General features: G+C 40.1%; 2 protein-coding genes across 6 annotated transcripts in view; both read left to right on the forward strand.

Annotated features, from left to right (window-relative positions):
• The window catches only part of ptpn12 (protein tyrosine phosphatase non-receptor type 12), a 43,081-nt gene extending 30,219 nt beyond the window's left edge, over positions 1-12,862 (forward strand). Inside the window, exons 13-18 of one of the 5 annotated variants that reach the window (XM_014992588.2) lie at positions 2,487-2,676; positions 3,748-4,696; positions 6,833-6,904; positions 8,134-8,187; positions 9,007-9,087; positions 9,840-12,862. In XM_014992588.2, coding sequence (XP_014848074.2) covers positions 2,487-2,676; positions 3,748-4,696; positions 6,833-6,904; positions 8,134-8,187; positions 9,007-9,087; positions 9,840-9,901 — 1,408 coding nt within the window. In that variant the 3' untranslated portion in view covers positions 9,902-12,862. Of the gene's footprint in view, positions 1-2,486; positions 2,677-3,747; positions 4,697-6,832; positions 6,905-8,133; positions 8,188-9,006; positions 9,092-9,839 lie in introns of all 5 variants that reach the window. The other 4 variants (XM_014992589.2, XM_014992590.2, XM_014992591.2 and 1 more) reach the window with 4 other exon arrangements.
• A 2,754-nt stretch (positions 12,863-15,616) lies between these two features.
• rsbn1l (round spermatid basic protein 1 like) overlaps positions 15,617-19,078 on the forward strand; it is a 31,164-nt gene continuing 27,702 nt past the window's right edge. The window contains exon 1 of the mRNA XM_088003382.1: positions 15,617-16,382. Within this exon, the coding sequence (XP_087859508.1) occupies positions 15,761-16,382 (622 nt within the window). The 5' untranslated portion in view covers positions 15,617-15,760. The remainder of the gene's footprint in view (positions 16,383-19,078) is intronic.

Raw genomic sequence — 19,078 nt, forward strand, 5'->3', positions numbered from 1 at the left:
GCTTTGTCACGTGCTTATTTACACCACACTCGGCTTTTAGTCCTCAATAGCTCTTCAGTTCTCGCTCGGAGTGCGTTTCCAACATCTTAAATATTGAAAGAAAAGAGCCTTACTTGTCCGGCTCGACGGAGTGAGCGAGCGACCTAAATATGTGTGACGGTTTGCCACTTTTCTTGGTTGTCAGTGTGAATCTATTGAAATGCGACAGGGGACAAGCAGACGTCTTTCTCAGCTTCCCGTCCGGAGCGTCTGCGAAAGCGAGCAGCAGAAACCGTGCCGCTGTTTAAAACGCAACGCGCTCTCTGAGGAGAACTCAGCAGAGGAGCCGGATAGAGTAACATGTAGGAGTTACTTAACAAGATGCCTTTGTTAATCTTATTATGAAGTGTTTGAATCGTCCCTCGCTACATCACATTTCGCTTCTAAGCAGCCAAACCTTTTTCCTGACCTTTTAAGCTGATCTTCTCCGTGGTTCTCTGAGGTTTCTGAATCTCCCTCGGAGTTTTTCTTTGGACGAGTGATGCTTCGGTCTGTCGAGGTGAAGGAAGAGCTACGCCAGAAAATAAACAAGTTCATGATTTACCAGTGTATAGTCTTCCTAACTTCACCTAAGATCGTGAGATATGGATTATTATTATTAAAAAGGAAATGACACTGAAGACAATAAGCTGATGGATGTCCTTTCTTAATGAGAAAACATTGAGGGGGTTTTTTTTGTCCTGCAATTGTTCATTAGGCAATTTAGTTAGTAAGGATTGAAAGAGCAACTGAAGTCCAGAGAAAGCTTATAAAGTTTATTTAGACCACTTTAATGGACTAGGAATAAAGATAAGCATGGCTGGAGCGAACCATTGTTTTAGTAATCAAGTGTTCCTTTGATTATTCTGACAGTTAATCGATTTTTCATTTAACAACTTAAGTCGTTTTCATACAATATTTGAAAGACAGAAAATGATTCAAATCAATTCCTTTTTTAAACAAGGAAAGAAACATTTTCTTGCCTAAAAGACAGCAACACATTACTGACTTAACATTCAATAAACTTCAAAAATACAAAATACTACTTGTACAGTTTTTGTTAACTTACTGCTCTGTTTTTTTTTTGTTTGTTTTTTTTTTTAAATGGCGTCTTACCAATAGATCAGTTACTTAAGTTAGTTGATTATTTGAATAACGTGTTCATTATGATTAATTTGATCAATCGTTTTCTTGTGCTGGTTTTGGTGTTGGTGTCGCTCGTTTCTAGAGAACAATGATTTCTGTCTCCTAGAAATCATTCAAGTTTAATCTCGTAGCTTTATACAGGTAATCCAGATCCCTACAGAAGCAATCAGTGTCACCGGAAGTCGCCATATAGTTTTTTTTTCCCCTCTCGAGGCAACAAATATGATAAAAATTAGATATCCGCTTGGGTTTTTTTTTTTCTTTATTAAAGAAATCAAAAGGATAATGTTTAGCCCAATGTGCTACAGTTTCCAGTAGGCGACTTTTGGGATTCAGCAGGACATTATCACAGTTTGAAAAGCTCTGCGCTTCAAAAACAAGACTTAATAATAACTCGACGTTCTGCCGTTTACGGTATTTGCGAAGGAAATCAAACATCTCGTGGGCTTACTTTCTTCAATGTCTAACAGCTTCCTCTGCCTCAGCTGAGCGTAGCACAGAGACAAATAAACAGTGAGAAGCTCAGCAGTTCGCAGCCTCTTTCAAAGAATAAGCCAGTGACAGCTGTACTCCAGAAACTTGGGCTTAATGACAAAGGCTTTTATGGCCCGACTGCCGCACAGAAGGAAAGGAAATCCCCTTGTGCTTCTAGCCTGTCTGACTTTCTGTCTGTCTGCCTTTGATCCACGCAGCATCATGTGCAGTCACTCCTGCCTCGGCTCTAGCCTCAGTCATGTGCTCTTGAATTAGCACGCCACCACATCCTTTCGCTGTTTCTCCGCACCGCTGCCGTTGCATGCGCACCGGCGTGTAAACGCCCGTTTTGGGGGAGTGGAGCTGTGCCTTGGTGTGTAACTTTGTATCCTGTGTGTGATTCACACCTATATGCAGCTGAATTTGTGCAACAATTAAAGCTCTGCCTGACTACTTGCGCATTTTAGAGATTTCTTTCTGTCTTGTTTTTGCGGGTAATTTATAATCCCTGAATCTAAAGTTTGTTAAAGAGAAATAAATCAGATTCTGAGGATGTTTTTCCAGTTTGTTCAGATACTATTTTTACTGTAAATCCACAAAATATGGGCTGAAAACGTTCTGGGAGTCGAACCCTGAAATCTGGGAACATGTAATTTGTCTCAGCAGAGCAACTCTAGACTTTTTACTGCCAGACGTTTTAAAAGTCTGCCCTCTAGTGGTGATATCCGAGGAATATTCCTTTTCCCCCATTAAACAGAGTGTGAAACAAGTGGAATGATTGCAAAATTGTCTTTTTACCCTCTTTCCATCAGAAAGTAATCATTTTCTTCCTCTGTGGCTTGGCGTAGTTCGCAGGTGGAAGGCGACGTTAAGGAGGAGATTCTCCAGCCCCCTGAGGCTCACCCCGTCCCCCCGATTCTCACCCCGTCTCCCCCGTCTGCTTTCCCCACCGTCACCAACGTGCGGCAGGACAACGACCGCTACCATCCCAAACCTGTCATACATGTCCTGGATACCACGCAGCGCAGCCTGAAAGAGGTAAGCCGAAATATGTATTTTTTAACATATTTGTTCGTTTTATGTGTGACTGAAGGATGTGTAAAAAACGCATGAAAGATGGAAGAGAGCGCAGCCTTTCAGTAAAGTTAATTTAAAATGTTATGAACCCTGGTTGTGTTGTTTTCTTTAGGTAATTTCATGCTAATTGAACATTAAGGTTGTTTGTAGAAGCTTTGTTGTGCGTCCAAAATGAAATTAGATATGACTGAGGCTTTATTTACATAAAGATCTTTGAATAAAAAGTGATTTAAGACAATGAACAAATTCCCCCAAGATCTGATTCTCATCTCTTCTCCCACAAAGCAATAACAAACTCTACTGTGGCTCAGCTTGAACAAGGAAATGAGTAGATCTCATAAACTGTATGAATGTGGTTGGAAAACACCACAGGCCGAAAACAACAACAACAAAAAAACCCAACAATAGACTACATACTAAACTTTTACCATTTATTAAAATATTTGTGCTATTGGAATATGTCACAGGAAAGTTTTGTGTTTGTCCTTTCAAATTGTCTGTAAAAGTCCCCATGAGCCATAGTTGGATTTTCTTTACACTAACAAAACCAAATTTTATTCGCATATCACCAGATTAACCGAATGACCCGCCAACAAAATCATACCCGATTGAGATACAGTCATGAATACAAACGAAGCTGCTCAGGTTTTGCTCTCGTAATCGTTTGACCGATTGTCTTCAAGTCCGACTGACATTAAGTTGTTACTGTTTCACAGCTTAACAGGTGCTTTTAAACAAATGTTGACTGCACCATAAAACCTGATTTGTTCTTGTCTTTACTATTAGCTTTAATTTATAGTTTTTAAATGGTACAAAATGAGAAAATGCTCTTGTAAAACAGACTTCCTAGAAAGGAAGCAACAAGTTCCAGAATTAGCTATGTGTGCCAAAACGTTTGGCTTTATTTATAATAATTATCAGGTTAAATCTAGGATTGTTTCATCCCATGCGAAATAAGGAAATCAAAGATTGCTTTGTTGGATGTTTTTTTTCTTTCTGGAGATCACGCGTCTCGTTTCTTGCTGGTTACAGAACAAAGAAGCGAACAAGCAGCAGAACCGGTCCGAATCCAGTCTCAACAAACCTTCCAGCCAATCAGAGCCCAGAGATCCGAATGTACAAAGCCAGAATCGGCAGACCCAGGTCTCGCACCTGGACCTCAACGACAACTACAACAGCAAATCCTCGTCGACGTCGACAAAGTCCGAGTCGGGCCCGAGCCAGACTCCAACGCCCTCCTCGCCCCCGTCGCCGGTCGTCGAGTGCTGCGGCGCCCCTCGGATCGAGAGGAAGCTCAGCATAGAGATCAAAAAGGTTCCGTTGCAGGAAGGACCTCGCAGCTTCGACACCTCCTCCTCCTCCACGGGAGCCAACAATTCGACCACCAGTGGCTCCACGCTGCAGAGGGCCCACGCCTTCAAAGCCCGGTCCGGTCAAACCCTGCTGACGTCCAGCTCTTCTCTGTCGGAGGACTCCGGGACGGAGGGGGGGTCGGGCGGATGCGGAGAGGGCCACTCGGACGAGGGCGTCCTGACCAGACCCAACCACCTTCCCGTGACGAGGGACGGCAAGGAGAAGACGCAAGACGCGAAACCCGGCCACGCGACATGGACGCACTCCTGCAACAGCCCAGAAAAGCCGTTTCCCAAGACCACCTCCTCCTCCTCTTCCTCCTCGGACAGAGCCGCTCCATCCTCCTCTTCCTCGTCCCACATATCCTCCTCCTCCTCCTCGTCGTCGTCCTCCTCCACTCCTGTCAGGACTGCGCTCAGTTTCACCAACCCCCTGCACTCCGATAACTCGGAGGAGGAGGGGAACGAGGAGATGTCCGAGCTGAAGGAGGGTCATCACAAAAACGTCTCCACGGCGACAGGCACCGTGACGACCTCGCCTCCCCTTGGGACCCAGCAGTCGGTCAGAAAGGTGCTGCCCATGTCCATCGCGGGACAGACCATCCCATCACCCTCTGCAAGCCCAACAAGTACGTCAAGCTGTTTTCACTTTCTAATTCAATATATGACCTCTTAACACCCTTTTGCTTATCCACTTACACACTTTTTCACTTTTCACGTTAAATAATTGAAATTTATTATAAAAGTATATATATATATATATATATATATATATATATATATATTTTTTTTTTTTTTTTTTTATATATTAATATTATTCATTGTAAATCCAAAACTTCTCTATTAATTGAAAAACATCTATTTTTTAAATACTTTTAGGCATGGTTAAAAAAATTTATCTGCAGATGTAAGAACAGGATTCAAGTTTAAGTTTAGCAAGTTTAAGAAATTAAATACAAGTGATTTGGGTGCAGCATTGTCTCTTCAGTAAAAGTGTCTGGAGTTATACTTATCAAAGTTTTGGTAGTTAAAATACAAATACTTTGTTGTACTTAACATTTTCCATTGCAAGAAATTTGTCAATAGTAATTTTACCTTGATTTAAACTCTAAAGTTTAATAAACAAATTTAGATCATTCTTTAGCCTTTATGTATTGCGTGTTTTTGTTATAAAGTTGAGTGCTTTTCCTTCCAAACAGACCAACTTTGTGTTGGTCTGTTTTCTGGTTTGTGCTTCAAAATGTGGGAAAATTCAAGGATCTTTTGTTTTTGCAAAATGTCAACAAATCCTCTTAACTTAGTTAAAGGAAAAAAAAACAAAAACCTCATCATAAGACACGCAGAAAACTTATAAGTAGAAGCAGTGGGAACAATGTGCAGCACTATTACTCCATGTGTCTTGCTTAAAAGCATGACTTCTCACTAATTGGTTTGGTTTGCAAGGAATGCTGCAAGCATTTGCAGCCAAACATCTGTCCAAACTCCCTCCTCTTTCCTCCCCTCCTGTCTGTGTTTGTCCAAGCGATCGGTTCGGGAATGAGAGAGAAATCCTGCGGTTGTGTGTGAACTTGAGTGCATGTCGGATGGCTAAGGATCAACACTGCATGATACTGATTGGTGCCACATTTGTGCACGGCGGGGCTGAACAGAGCAGTGTCACCCTGTTGGCTTGTTTTGTCCTCTGCTGCCATGACTACAGGATGTGGGTTTAGTCAATTGGTTGTTTAAAGGCTGAAATTCCTCCTGATCTTTTATTGATTCTCTCTCTCTTTCTTTTTTTTTTTTTTTTTTTTTCTACTTTAAGATTCTGGTTTATGGTGGTGGAGTTGTTTGTTCTCGCCGTCGTAACGAGGGCTAATAAGGTTGAGCGTCTTGGCCTGCTTCGCTTTCTGGCACTCTTTTCGGCAGCGGCGGTTTTATTTACCGCTGGCTAACGGCGGCTGTTTGATTGTTGCAATGATCTAATGGCTGCTTGTTAATGAGGCGCGCTGAGCAAGCTGCAGCATCGTGGTGGTTGGATGAACTTTGTTATTGAATTCATAACTAACAACAGAAGATGGAAGTTACTTTAAGCGGAGTCGCTCTAATCGGGGTTGGCACTAATAAGAAACTTGAAGACGTGTGGCTGCATTTTAGTCGTCTGAAGGATAAAAATTATTAGCTTAGATGTGCGACAAAAACTAATAAAGAACCGAGCAGTGGTTTTCTATAATAAAGTAATTAAAGGCTCATTTTTACACGTATTATCGAGTAGTGTCAGCGAAACTACATTTTCTCCATCAAATCGAAAACGCTCAAGAAAAATATATTGGCTTCTCGCTGGCGGGCGAAGCCTCAAGCTCGTTCTTCATCAAACAACCCAGCTAGAGCGGCAGTAAATCTGCAGCCTCGCTATAAACGTGTCGACTAATCCGGAACACGCACCCATAAAATATTAACACGATATACAAATAGATTAATATAATTTCAAACCTACACAGTGTGCAGGCATAAAACTTTTCAGATGTGAACTGCTTGTCATCGAGGCCTCAAAAACAGCAATATTGATGGAGGGTAAATCTCTATAGTGAAAGAAAACATGCATAAATATTACTTTAGTGCTCAATCTTTTGAATATTAAAATGCCACAAATCCCTCTTGACTAATAAATGACATTGGAAACAAGAGCAGCGTTTCAAATCACAGCAAACTACTTTCACTTCTCTTTCTCTTGTCGGCCAGTTGTTAACTTTCCCTCTCGTTTGCCCTCTGACCTCTTAACCCAGACTGCTGGGACAGTGATGACTCTCCTCCCCCTCTCCCTGAGAGAACCCCCGAGTCCTTCATACTGGCCACAGGTGCGTTTGTGTTGGTCACAGTCTTCAGGTGGGTGAATCTGCGGTGGCGCAGATTCACTGGGTTGCCTCCATGCTGTCGGCCATCTTTTTCCAGAGCCAGGTGGACCTGAAATACAAAGAAGAGATGAGATGTGTTCAAGTGGTTGGCTGGCGCCTTTTGGGTTGTGATTAATTTCAGCGCTGTGTGTGGAAAGGTAATGACGTTTTCCTCGTGTTTTGTGATGCTCTGCCATCCAAACGAACAAGTTGGAGCGGAAGTGGTGCTTTTCTTGGAGGCTTTACCACTGTTTCAACACTAGAGGGCAGCATTGACCACAGGTCCCGTGAATTCACACAACCAACACTTGGTCTGATTTTGTCACATTAAGCCCACATTGTGTGATGGACTAACAGGAAGTAGGGCATCATTGTGAATTAGAAGGAAATGGGTACACCGGTTTTTTGTTGTTTTTCTTTCAAAAAAAGTCTCAAAAGTATGGCTTAGATTTGTAGTAAATGGTTTATATGCTCTCTGAAAGTTTGCAAACGTATAGAATTACACTTTTTAATGTCTAGATGACATGAGGAAAAAACAAAGTCATTTTTTTTTTATGTATTTGGAGTTTTTTATTGTCTAAAAGAGAAAGATTAGTACTTCTGGTGAATACACGGCTTTTTACAGTAATTCTTGCTTAGTTGGCGTCGATTAATTTTGATTTCTGACACCTGCTGGTGTGTTACACTTAGATTTCCAGACTGATTTTAAAAATTGTGTTTGAAAAAATCTTGAATTTTGACATTGCAAGTGTGAAGGAACCCTGATTACAGCTGCTGGTGTTTTGGTGACTTGGCAATTTTCCTTAGGTGTATCGGAGTAAAGGGGACAGAATAGAAACGCATGCCACATTTTTCAGATTGCAGATTTTAAAAAAAGAAAACTGCCTTTTCTTACCATCTTCCACTTATGCCTCATTCTCTTTTGGTCCATCACAAAAAAAAAAAATTATACTGAAGATGAACTGAAGTTGTGTGAACATCTTTCCAACGTGGGTTTATAAGACAGGACAGCAGACAAAGAATTTAAAACCCGAGGCGCGCTTTGGAGCGAAGGTTTAGATTTTCCTCTTTATGTTTGGGTTTGGTGAAGTCTGATTCTGAACGTAGCCTGAGTGTGACGAGTGCGTGACGGTGTGTTCCTCTTTTCTCTTAACGTGTCCGTGAATAAAACTGTGAACGTCTTCCTCTCTCAGATCCCCTGGAAGTGAAAACATCAGCCTTAGCTGAATGGAGCTGCTCACAAAAAGGTACAAACACTTTGGTTGACCTCTTCCCTCAGTTGTGGTTTTGGTTCTTTGCCTCGGTGTGTGCAGCAACGATCGTTTATCTTCCTCCGGATTTGTCCGAGCGCTCATAGAGGTGAGCGGAGAAGAAAACGGAAAGCTTTCATGAATTAGCCGCTGAGCGATAATCGCGACAACAGTAGTGAGGGGCAGCTGTTAGAGAAAGCGTGTGAGTAAAGCAGATAAAGGAGAGGGCGAGATGAAACAACTCTGCAGAGAGGTGCAATAAAAATGAGTGCCGTGAGGATTGTTTAATGATTGTTAGTGCCAATTTACTGCTTCACCGGTTCTGGTGCAGGTCTGCGGCTTCATCCGAAGGGAATTACTCTTCGACTTGGAAGTGTTTTCACCGAGTGCAAATTTAATTTTAAGAAAATCAAGAGACTTCTTTTTATTTGGTCCCATCGAGTCCCAAACCAGTAGCACATGAAAGCAGGTTAGGACTATGACTGCAGCTGACATACAGTACAGGAGGAAAAAGTTTTCTGGGTAATCATGTAAAAAAAAAAAAAGTCTAGATCCGACCCCACGCAGTAACCGAGATCGGATCAAAAACATCTCCAGTCTGACTAATTTAATGTTTGAAAGCCAGACTTTTAAATCTGCGTGGGATTTTACCTCCTTATAGTAGCTTTGATCAATTTTGCAACTTTTTAAAGAAGAACGTCTCACAGAAGCATGAGGATCTTCATTGCAAATATTGTAGCTTGATCCACATTCTAAGTATTTGGTCAAAACATTTTCATTTGAATTAATATGTCTGTTTTTTGTTTTTATGTCCAGATGGCTCTGATTGTTCTGAGGCGTCGCCGGCGGTGTCTGCATCAGACGGCGGCACAGCAGGAGTTAGCCAAGTAGACCTGGGTGGGTAAGTGTGCCGTCAACCTTCATTAATATATTTGACGTACTGGTTACCTTCGGCGGATTGCACAAATTACTCGTATTCCTTTTCCATATTTTGTGATTTTTGTGTCTCTATTGTGCAACGGAGAATGGCATCAGACATATGAGTGTTTTTGAACGACCCAGTCAAAGTTCAGACCTAAATTAAATTAAGAATATTGATGTTCAAAGGTTCGCCATGCAGTCTGCCATTTTACAAAGAAGAATTTACAAATTTATTTCAGTCTCTCAATGTGCAAAGCTGGCACAGAGACGACGTAAAAGACTTGCAGCTGTAATTTCAGCGAGCTGTTGTTCCACAAAGTGTCGACACTGCAGTTCTTAAAATATATCCAAACCACTTCAGGTTTTTATTTGCCAAAATAAAAAAGAAACATTCATCATTTTTGTTTTGCGTTAGTTATGTACCATCATTGAAGCTTGTGGTTGGAACGTGACAAAATGGGAATAAGTTTAAAGAGGGTTTCAGGGGGTACGGGCTTGAAGGAAAAAAAAAAAAAAAAAAGAATCGCAGCCCATTTTCAGAGAGTGTTGCTGACGGACATATTTTTTGATGTGTGGCGTTTGCCTTTGCTGAAGGGAAATCTAGCTTTGGACCGCGTGTGCAGGAAACGTTTGGCTTTTCAGAGCAGGCAGAACGGAGGGAAACTTTCAGATGCCATTTATTCCGTCCAAAGAAAAGCAAACCCAGCTAAGAGCCTTTCTCCTTTCAGGGTTCGGTAACCGCTGCACTCAGCCCAAAGGCCCTCGAGAACCCCCTGCGAAGTGGACATGATGGAAGGATCCATCCACCATCGGCTGCTTTTCCTCGTTAGGATACGGAGTCCTGACTGGTCGGCACAAACAAACAAAACAAAAAAACAAACAAAAAAAAAAGAACAGGCTTGGCACACAGGAAAAGAAAATGAGACTTTTATTCCTGAGTTTTTGCTCCTCACATTGTTGACTTCTGTAGAAGCTGACATGGGATCTCTCTCTCTTATACTGATAGCGGGCTAAAAGAAGAGCCTAGTTTCTTCTTCTACTTCTTTTTTTTTCTTTTTTTTTTTTACACTAAATGAAGCGAGATCTAAGAGACTCTTAAACAAGTTTCAAGCCAAATGAGAAGAAAAGCAACTTCATCAGGAAAAGCTAGAGAGCGACGAAGCAGATCTCTGTCCCAGAAGTGGTTCTGCTGCCTCCCGCTGAACGAACAATCTTCAAAGCGAACTTGGATAATCTCGTACTCATGATGCAACCTTTTCAGTTGGGTATGCAGAGGTTGCCTGGGTACTTTCTCTGACTTCTTTTGTATTGCTGTCTCTCTCTCTCTTTGTCTTTTCTTTCTGGTGCTACTTCACACGAGATCAGGATGGACACTGGAGCGTTGAGGGTTTTCCACCATTCGGTAATTTTTCTATCGGGTTCCACTGTTTTCCATTTTTACGCCCTTTTTTTTTTTTTGTTGTTGTTGGCGTCCGAATGCTAACGGGATTTGCTAATTACACTGTTGAATAATGACACCCCTTCACCTAAGTTCAAAGAGTTTGATTTTACCTTTAAATCTTTGAGTCACTAACGTGAGAATTTCCTTTTTTTTTTTTTTTTTTTCTTATGTGCTTTAATCTATTCCCTACCGAGTCTGAGGAACTCAAGTGCAGAAAGTTTTATTTATTTTTTATTTTATTTTAATTTTTTTCACTGAATCTGTCAGACCAATCAGTTAAATGTAGCATGGGCTGCAAGATTGATGGAGAGTTTTTGAAACAGCAGAAAATTCATAAGTCATTTGCAAAATTGAAAATATCAATCGTTTATTTATCGGAACTTAAAATCTAAAAAAGAACATTTGTGTTTCTGGTTTCACTTTTCGGGCCCCCCCTGGTAAAGATGTGTCAAAAGCCTAAAACTAAATTCAGATTTTAATCCAGTAGCGCCATCCTACACTGAAATCAGAATTTTATTTAAGAATTTCTGCTATTAATTAATATTAACAGAAAGAGCTCTGGTTGTTCTGTACTCTTATCAGTATTCCCATTGTTTGTGGAAGAGAAACGGGCCCACAGCATCACGGATCCACTACTGTACTTAACGGCAGGCACAAAACGGTTTTCAGCGTCTTCATTCTTTCACGCCAAGCCCACCTGGACTGATTAATGTGGGAAAAGCTTAATATTAATCCTGTCTGACCAAAATGCACAGCTTCTGATCACTGTTCTAGAGCTAATAGAAACTTAGTAAATTATAAAGTAATGGAAAAGTGTAAATTATGAAACGTCTAAGTTGCATTTAGTTAATTGAAAGAGGGACCAACGATTGTTCCAGCTGTGACTTTGTTTAAAAACAATCTTAACTTTCGTCCCCTCGCTGAATAAATGTACTGACATTACATGCTGGACTTTTCAACATTTCTCTGTAAGAAATTGTTTCTCTAATAAAAGATGAATATTTTTTGGTTTTTTATTTTTTTCATTTGAACAGTTTCTCCACATCTTCACCAGGGGTGTCAGTAGCTCTGGCCAAAATCCTGTTACTGTTTTCGTCCTTTTTAAAAAAAAAAATCTTCTCACGGTATACCTGTGTTTCAGAGCCTGAATGTTACACCTGAAACACTTGAAACTGGGATTTGACAGAAATATTAATCCGCCAGCTGCTCCTCTCTCCCAATCACACACACAAACACACACACACAGGCTAATCTGTGTACCTGTTAATGACCCTGTAACACACCAGGAGCAGCTATAAAGACCAAGGACTGCTGTTCTGTTCTGAATAACATCACCTTTTTTTTTCTTTCTTTTTAAGCAACAGTTGCTATACAGTATATGCATAGTTTTTTTTTTCTATAAAGATAAAGAACTGTACAGAGCAGTTTAGATATGTAATGTTTCCAGTTTCTTTTTGCTATTCTTTAAATATTTGTATTAACAGAAGATGTAAGAAGTTCAGTGCATGATGATGATGATGATGATTCCTCCACATAGATAATGTAAGTTATTCTGATATCTTATGGTGAACATGTTCAGGGTTTAATTTTTGTTGTTGTTTTCAGACTTTATGGCTAACAGGTTAATAAATGTTTTAACTGGTGGGCAGAGCAGGAAGCACAGACCGCCTACTGGGCCCTGAATGATGACTACAATGGGCTCTGGATAAGATTGTATTAATAATAATAATAATATTAATGATGGAAATAATAATTCATTGTTTTTGTAAATGATATTTTGAAAGTTATTTTTGTACACAAAGTTGTTTGTTGCGTCCCACATGCTCACTCAGCTTCTCCATTTTATAAAATGTCCCTCTCTCCCTCCCCCCCCCAGCTATTTTGTGCGCTAACGTTTTTTTTGTTGTCCTTCACTTAGCGTCTTGGGGTTTAAATTTTTCTTAAAGCTGTGATACTGTACTGATCGCTTCGATTAAGCAGATGTAAGCGGTTCAGAGTTACACAAAAAGAACAAAAACGCGCGCGCGGACAAGAGACACGGGCTATTTAACTGTTTCGTTTTCTCGTTTTTCTGTCTCCGCTTCGCTCATTTATGCAAACCTCAAACTCAGAAGGGAGCCCAACTGTGCCTTTTTAAGCGAGAACGCCTCCCCTCCTCTCCAGCCTCTCCTTTAATCACCGTTGGACTAAAACGCGAGTTGATTCGCCGCCTCACCCTCCTGCTCCACCACAACACACAAACACAGTCGGACCCACTCCAAATGTTTGTATGTTGCAGAAATCAATCAGTAAAGATGAACCTAAAGTAAACATGCTCCTGTTTTTGTTTTCTCACTCGGGTTTTGCCAGTCGGATGAATGACTGTATGCGTGGACGGTAATCGTTTTAGGATGCAGACCAGATGAGCTTTTAATAATTCACTCTGACTTATGAAGTTATAATGCTGTCTAATAAATTAGAATATGATGACTAGATAATGGATCATAAGTGAAGTGTTGGAGGGAGATTAATGAACATTTGTCAGGAAGACACCATGGTGTTTCTACACAGGCTTGAAAAAGGAAATCATTTTATGGGCACAAGGAAAAACGTCCAAATTAGGAAGAGAAAATTGAGCACAATTTATAAAATAAGGATTTAGCCAAAAATGTTCAAAAAGCATTTTGTTTTGTAATATTTTTCTTGTGCTTACTGTGCAAAACTGGAGGTTTTTCTCATTCTGCTCTCTAAAGAGTGACATAAATACAACACACTTGCATAAGCTGGTTAATTAGTGCTCTGGCTTCGAGCATGCTCTCTGAAGCTCAACAGTGTTTAGTTTTCTGTTTGTTTTTGTTCCTAGAAATATTTTTCAAACACTTTTTTCCATGTAAGAGAGATTAAAGCATGACTAATGCACAGTCTTTCACGAAAGATCATAATTTTCAACTCCACAAGTCATCCGTAAACTGGGTGTGGCTAAGATGTCACCCGGAGCAAAAACAATTTGCTTATTTTCCCAAACAAAATAGTTATCAAAGTTAACACTTTCTTGTTGGATGATGCGTTCCAACTTTTTTTTTTTTTTTTTTTTTTTTGAGTTTTATAAGTGGTGAAACAGCTGATCGAAGTTCAGTTAAGAAAAATGAAATGTATAAAGATTTTCATTATCTTTTGTTTTTAAATCAGGAAAATGAAAGCGATTCTAACTGGAAAAATCATGAAATAAGATTCACTATTAGACCAGAGGTGATCCTAGTGGGGTCAAAGGGTCAAAATGACCTCAGAGGGAGCCAGTTCCCACGCTGAATCCTGAATCGGCCACACACACTGGTGAAAAATCTGGCAACATACCCCGCAAGACATAAAATCATAATTATAAAACGCATGACCTCTTGGTGTTAAACAATACACATCTGATCCACATGCTCCTTTACAGCCTTTGTTAATGGACCATCCATCTTTTTTAAGTGCATTACTGTAACTGTAAATTCTGCTAAAAGAAGAGAAACTGCACTCGTGTAAATTAATAACATCTAATTTAGATTTAAATTAGCTAAATTGAAGGGTCGGCAACTTTGTGTTTAAGGGCAGGGAATTAATTAGGCATTAACAGGATGCTTCATCAACAGTCCGGAAATCATTAATGCATCTTATTTACACTCATAACATACACTAGAGGTTAATGCATGGCTTGAACGCCCTGATCTTTATGCTTTAATGATTAAGAATATTTCAGAAAGCTATTGGAATAATCTTACACAGCTCCACCCAAATGTGCTTTTTTTTTTTACACCAAATACAGACTGAACTGTGTGCATAACTAAAACAAACAAACAAAAAAAAAAACCTCACCATTCTTTCTGGGAAAAACATCCAGAGGGACTGATCCAAGCTCTGATATTTTATTTGGCATACTATGAATTAAGAATGTTTCAAATGTAGCCAGGTTGCTGCCTTAACTGGGACACCTCAGTTTCCCCAACAAGCACTTTAACTCATTATGTAATGTTATAAATATAACCAGCTACAGCTGAGCGTGTGTAGCTGTAGCGTCTGAAGATGCCGCAAACTGTGTCAGCTCCGTTTGAAAGCATGTAGGAAATAGAAAACTTGCAGGAAATAACTGCGTTTGAATCAGAGTAACTCCAGTTCCCACCTCTAGCTCGCATCTGATCTCAACATCTGATGCGGTTTGCAATGTTAATAACTGGCTGTTGTTTGCTAACATTTTGCCTTCTTTTTTTCTTTTTTTTTTTAATTGAAGAAAACATTTACAATTCAGTGAATCAGAGTTTAAACCTAGCCAGAAGATTTACAACCTCGTATAATAAAAAGTGAGAGCGATGAGCCTGTTGCTGTATATTAGATAAATAAAAAACAAACAAACAGAAGGCTTATCTTTTTAATTACAATAACAAGAGGGGCCGCATTCATACTGCCTTGATTAAAACTATCGAAGAGTAACGCTTTGAATCAGATTAGCTGGCATCTGTCAAGGAAGAAAAGATATCAGAACCAACCTCATGTTATGTGAAAGTGATTGCTCCAAATGTAACAACTGGTTGTGCTAACGACTGCCATGGAGCATTTGTTAAAACTCGCAGAGTCTTTTAAATTAGCGAGGAGGAATTTTTGCTGAATTGTTTTATTTCAGCCTCACCAGAAGATTTCAAGAATGAACAACCTGTTTCATGCACCTCCACAGCATGTCAGTCAGATTTAAGTCAGGACTTTGACTAGGCCACTGTTATTTTTAGGAAAAGTTGGACCAAGTTGATTTGGACTCCCGCCCCTCCAATAAATAAAATTAAAACTGCATTTTGCATCTACTTAGGTTATCGTTGCCTGACTTCTAAATTATTTTCATAATCAATGAATAGTCAAATGTGCTTTATTAAATCAAAAATATAGTTTACTAAATTGAGTTTTGATGTAGTTGTAAATGCATTTATTTTTTTTTTCCTCTGACAAAATTACTTGAGTCAATTTACATTATTCAGTGTCTGAGATAAACAGAGAGGCTTTACTGATGTGAAAAACAGTTCCTTATTTATACAGGCTAGCCCCGCCCCCTGCCGTCAGTCATAATCTAGCCACGCCCCCGATTCCATACTTGTCAATCAAGGCGAAGCCCCGCCCCCACATAGCTTGCACGTCGCGGAAAAAAAAAAACAGCAGCATCGGCGGCCGTTGGGGAAGAGAGTAAATAGAGGGAGAAGCCTCAAGATGGCTGACTCGCAGGGCTCTGTTCACCTTTCCGGAGCTCTGGTTGTTGCTCCTTCTCTTTCCGCTGCCGGAGCTTCGGTCAAAAACGGACTCGGTAAGGCAACCGAGTCGAAGGGAGCCGCTGACAACCGCCCGCAGTGTTCCGGAGATTTTAGCCCACCGCCACCCAAGAAGGTCCGAGTCGAGGATAGGAGCGTTAAACCCAAGAAAGTCAGCAAGGACGGGGGTGATGGAAACAACGGAAGCGGGAAAAAGAAAACCCAGCAGCTCACTAAGCAGCAGAATTGTAGTAGCAGTAACACGGGCTTATGGAGCTTCAGCCCGGGTAAGACGAGCAGCAGCAGCAACCCTCCGGTGCCTGCTACCGATGGATCCCAGCCACTCAAAGTCTTTAAACAGAGCGATTTCTTCCTCCACAAGGCGCCTTCCTCGAAAACCAAGTGTAAAGATAAACAGAAGGAGAGAGAAAAAAGGAAAGAAGGCGGGGAGGAGAAAAAGAAACATAAACTGTTGGTGACCTCCGGAGTTGGGAATAATGTTACTAACAGCAACGACATTAAAGGATTTAACAACGTTTCTGCAGCGAAGAGAGAAAATGGAGATGTCCTGTTACCATCAAAAGGTAGGCCATTATAATTTTCTTTTACGTCTTTAATACCAGAACTTTCATGTTTCTAATAAGTAGTCTCGAGTTGTGCCCTTTTATAGCTTCTTGGCTGGTAGATTCAGCTATTTGAACATGTGGCCCTGACCCAGAGAGTGGCTGCCTTTTAATTTATCCCAGCAGTCCCGCTTTTAGCTCCTGTTTTAAAATAATCACTCGTGAAATCATACACAAACGAGCCAAGCGCTTCTGTAATCGACATTTGAACGACAGGGGGAATGTTTACAACATGTTTAGTGATTTTTAAACTCGGTTTGATCGACGTGTCTACGGGCTGCGCTCTGCCAGCTTTTTTTTTGTTTTTTTGTCGCTCGCTCACCCGCGCGTGAACCCTCGAGCTCTAGAAAGAGCATCGGTCCGTCGCGCGACCTGGTAGTTGGAATTATAATCAGCCGCTCTCGTGCTGCGGCGGAATAGTTACGTAATTACGACGTATGGCTACAATGTTGCACATTTTATTCGAAAACGGCAATTATAGTGAAACTAAACCAAATGTCCACCTAGAACCCGAGCCAAGTTGTTTATTTTTTATGCTTCTTCGGTTTATTTTTATTACGAGTTGTGAGCGTAGAAGAACTACACGCTCATTCTGTCAAAACAATATGACAGCCGCCCGCCATTATAGGCCAAGTGTTGTTTTGGTAGTGCACCACGCCCCCCTCTGTAACCCCAGGCTGTATGGATGAGCAGTCAGACGGCGTCCTGAGCTAGCTTAAACAATTATGAAGGTGGCAAAAATTCACTTAGAAATAATCACAATTTGTTTCACCTTAACTGTATTTAGGATTTATGTGTTATCACTGTCAAACTGTGTTGTTAAGTACTACACATTCTGAGAAGCAACACTAACATTGTCACATATAGTTACCTAAATAAACTATTCAGTCCTTCTACGACTTAACCATAGCAAATTGAAAGTAATTTACTATGTGTACTATGTTTGTTTTTGTCTGAAGGCACAAATCCTCAATTTACTTTTTTTCCCTCTTCTATTTCTTCTACGTAATGACATTTGTTGAACCAATCTCCCTGAGCTGCTTCATCTTACCAAGTGTATAAAAGGAATGCCAGGGCATCTGACTAGACTGGCCACTTTTAATATTTGAAAGCTGAGTTTAAATGCAAGACTACTTCAGTAATATGACCTATTCCAAATATTGAATCCATGCAGTCTTTGCAACAACAATTCTGCATCTTTATTATATTTTAGTGACAGGGTGAGAGCCACAGTATATCAGTATTCATACACTTTTTACTTCTCCACGTTTATTCAAGTTATAGCCAATAAAATGTTTAATAACTCTGAATCACACATTTTATTTTAAGCTTTAGTCTTAAAGCTTAAAATAAGCTTTAAGACTTTAAGATATGTCAAAAGACATATCTTAAAGTTTTATTCAGCTTAGCCATCTGTTGTCGTTTTATAACTAAATTTACTGTCAATATAGTTGACTAAAATATGAAGTCGCATGAATGCTTTTTATTGGATCTTGAGTGTAAATAATTTCTTTTCTAAGGGAAATCTATTTTGAAACTCATGACTTCCACCCTATGTTGGATGCAAACCGCCATTCACCCTACCACTCGAGAATGTTTGGTTTGATCTCCTTTTTCCAAACAGTTTTTCCTTTCCTATAGCCTAAGCATGTTTTTGCTGGTAAGCTCCTTCTTAAACTGACTTAAATTACTTATATTAATCCAGTAACATCTGTCCATGCAGAGTTGTGGGTAATCTAGCGATAGTATCCTAAATTAGTTTTTAATTTGGTTGTCGTCTATTATATAAATAACTTTGCATTATAGAACTTGGAATCCCAATGAATTTTATATTGTTTGGTTGACCAACCAGCTCTAAAATAGGAGGAGTGTGGCATGTTTTTAGTTTTAAAGTTTTCCTAAAATAAATAAAATAAATCTGGTGTAACTTTGGGGCCCATTTGTTTTGATACCCTCAGATGAAATACCATGCAACCAGTCGGAAGTCAATTACAATTAATAACTAGAGTTGCCCTGTGTGTAATTTAATCTCAGTATAAATACATCTGTTCTGTATTTGTTGGAGAACATTAGTCAACAAATTGCTTCAATACATGCCAAGGAATAAAGCAGACAAGCTGGGGATGTAGTTTTGGAGAAGTTTAAAGTTGGATTAGGTTAGGAAGCAATATCCCAAGCGTTGATAGACATCTTTATTTCATCATCCACAAATCTGGCTTCTATGGAAGTGTTGGCAAAAGAGAGCTATTGTGGAAATAAATCTTGTTTTCAGTTTGCCAAAAGGCATGACTGGGACACGGCAAGATGTTCAGGTAAAACTGGACCAGAGTTGAACAATGTGACCAACATCCAGATTGTGTGGGAGAAAAGTAACACAGCTCACCCATCCCGACAGTAAAGTATACAGCGAGATCGACTTTGGAAACAGTGTAGAATTTTCCTTCCACTTTGTAATTATGCATTATATTCTTTTGGTCTATCACCTAAAGTCCTCATAAAACACGTTGCCGTCTGTGGTTGTAATGTGAAAAAACATATAGGGTAGACATATTTTCGGACAGATCCGCGTTTTGTTTTCTGTGTGCCTGTGTCTCCTCACAAATGGACGTTTTTAGTGCTCTGACTCCGGCGGGGAGATCCGGTGGGCACATGTCGGT

This window comes from Poecilia mexicana, unplaced genomic scaffold (assembly GCF_051168715.1).
Source record: "Poecilia mexicana isolate PSO_F unplaced genomic scaffold, ASM5116871v1 scaffold_23, whole genome shotgun sequence".
NCBI classification, from domain to species: Eukaryota; Metazoa; Chordata; class Actinopteri; order Cyprinodontiformes; family Poeciliidae; genus Poecilia; species Poecilia mexicana.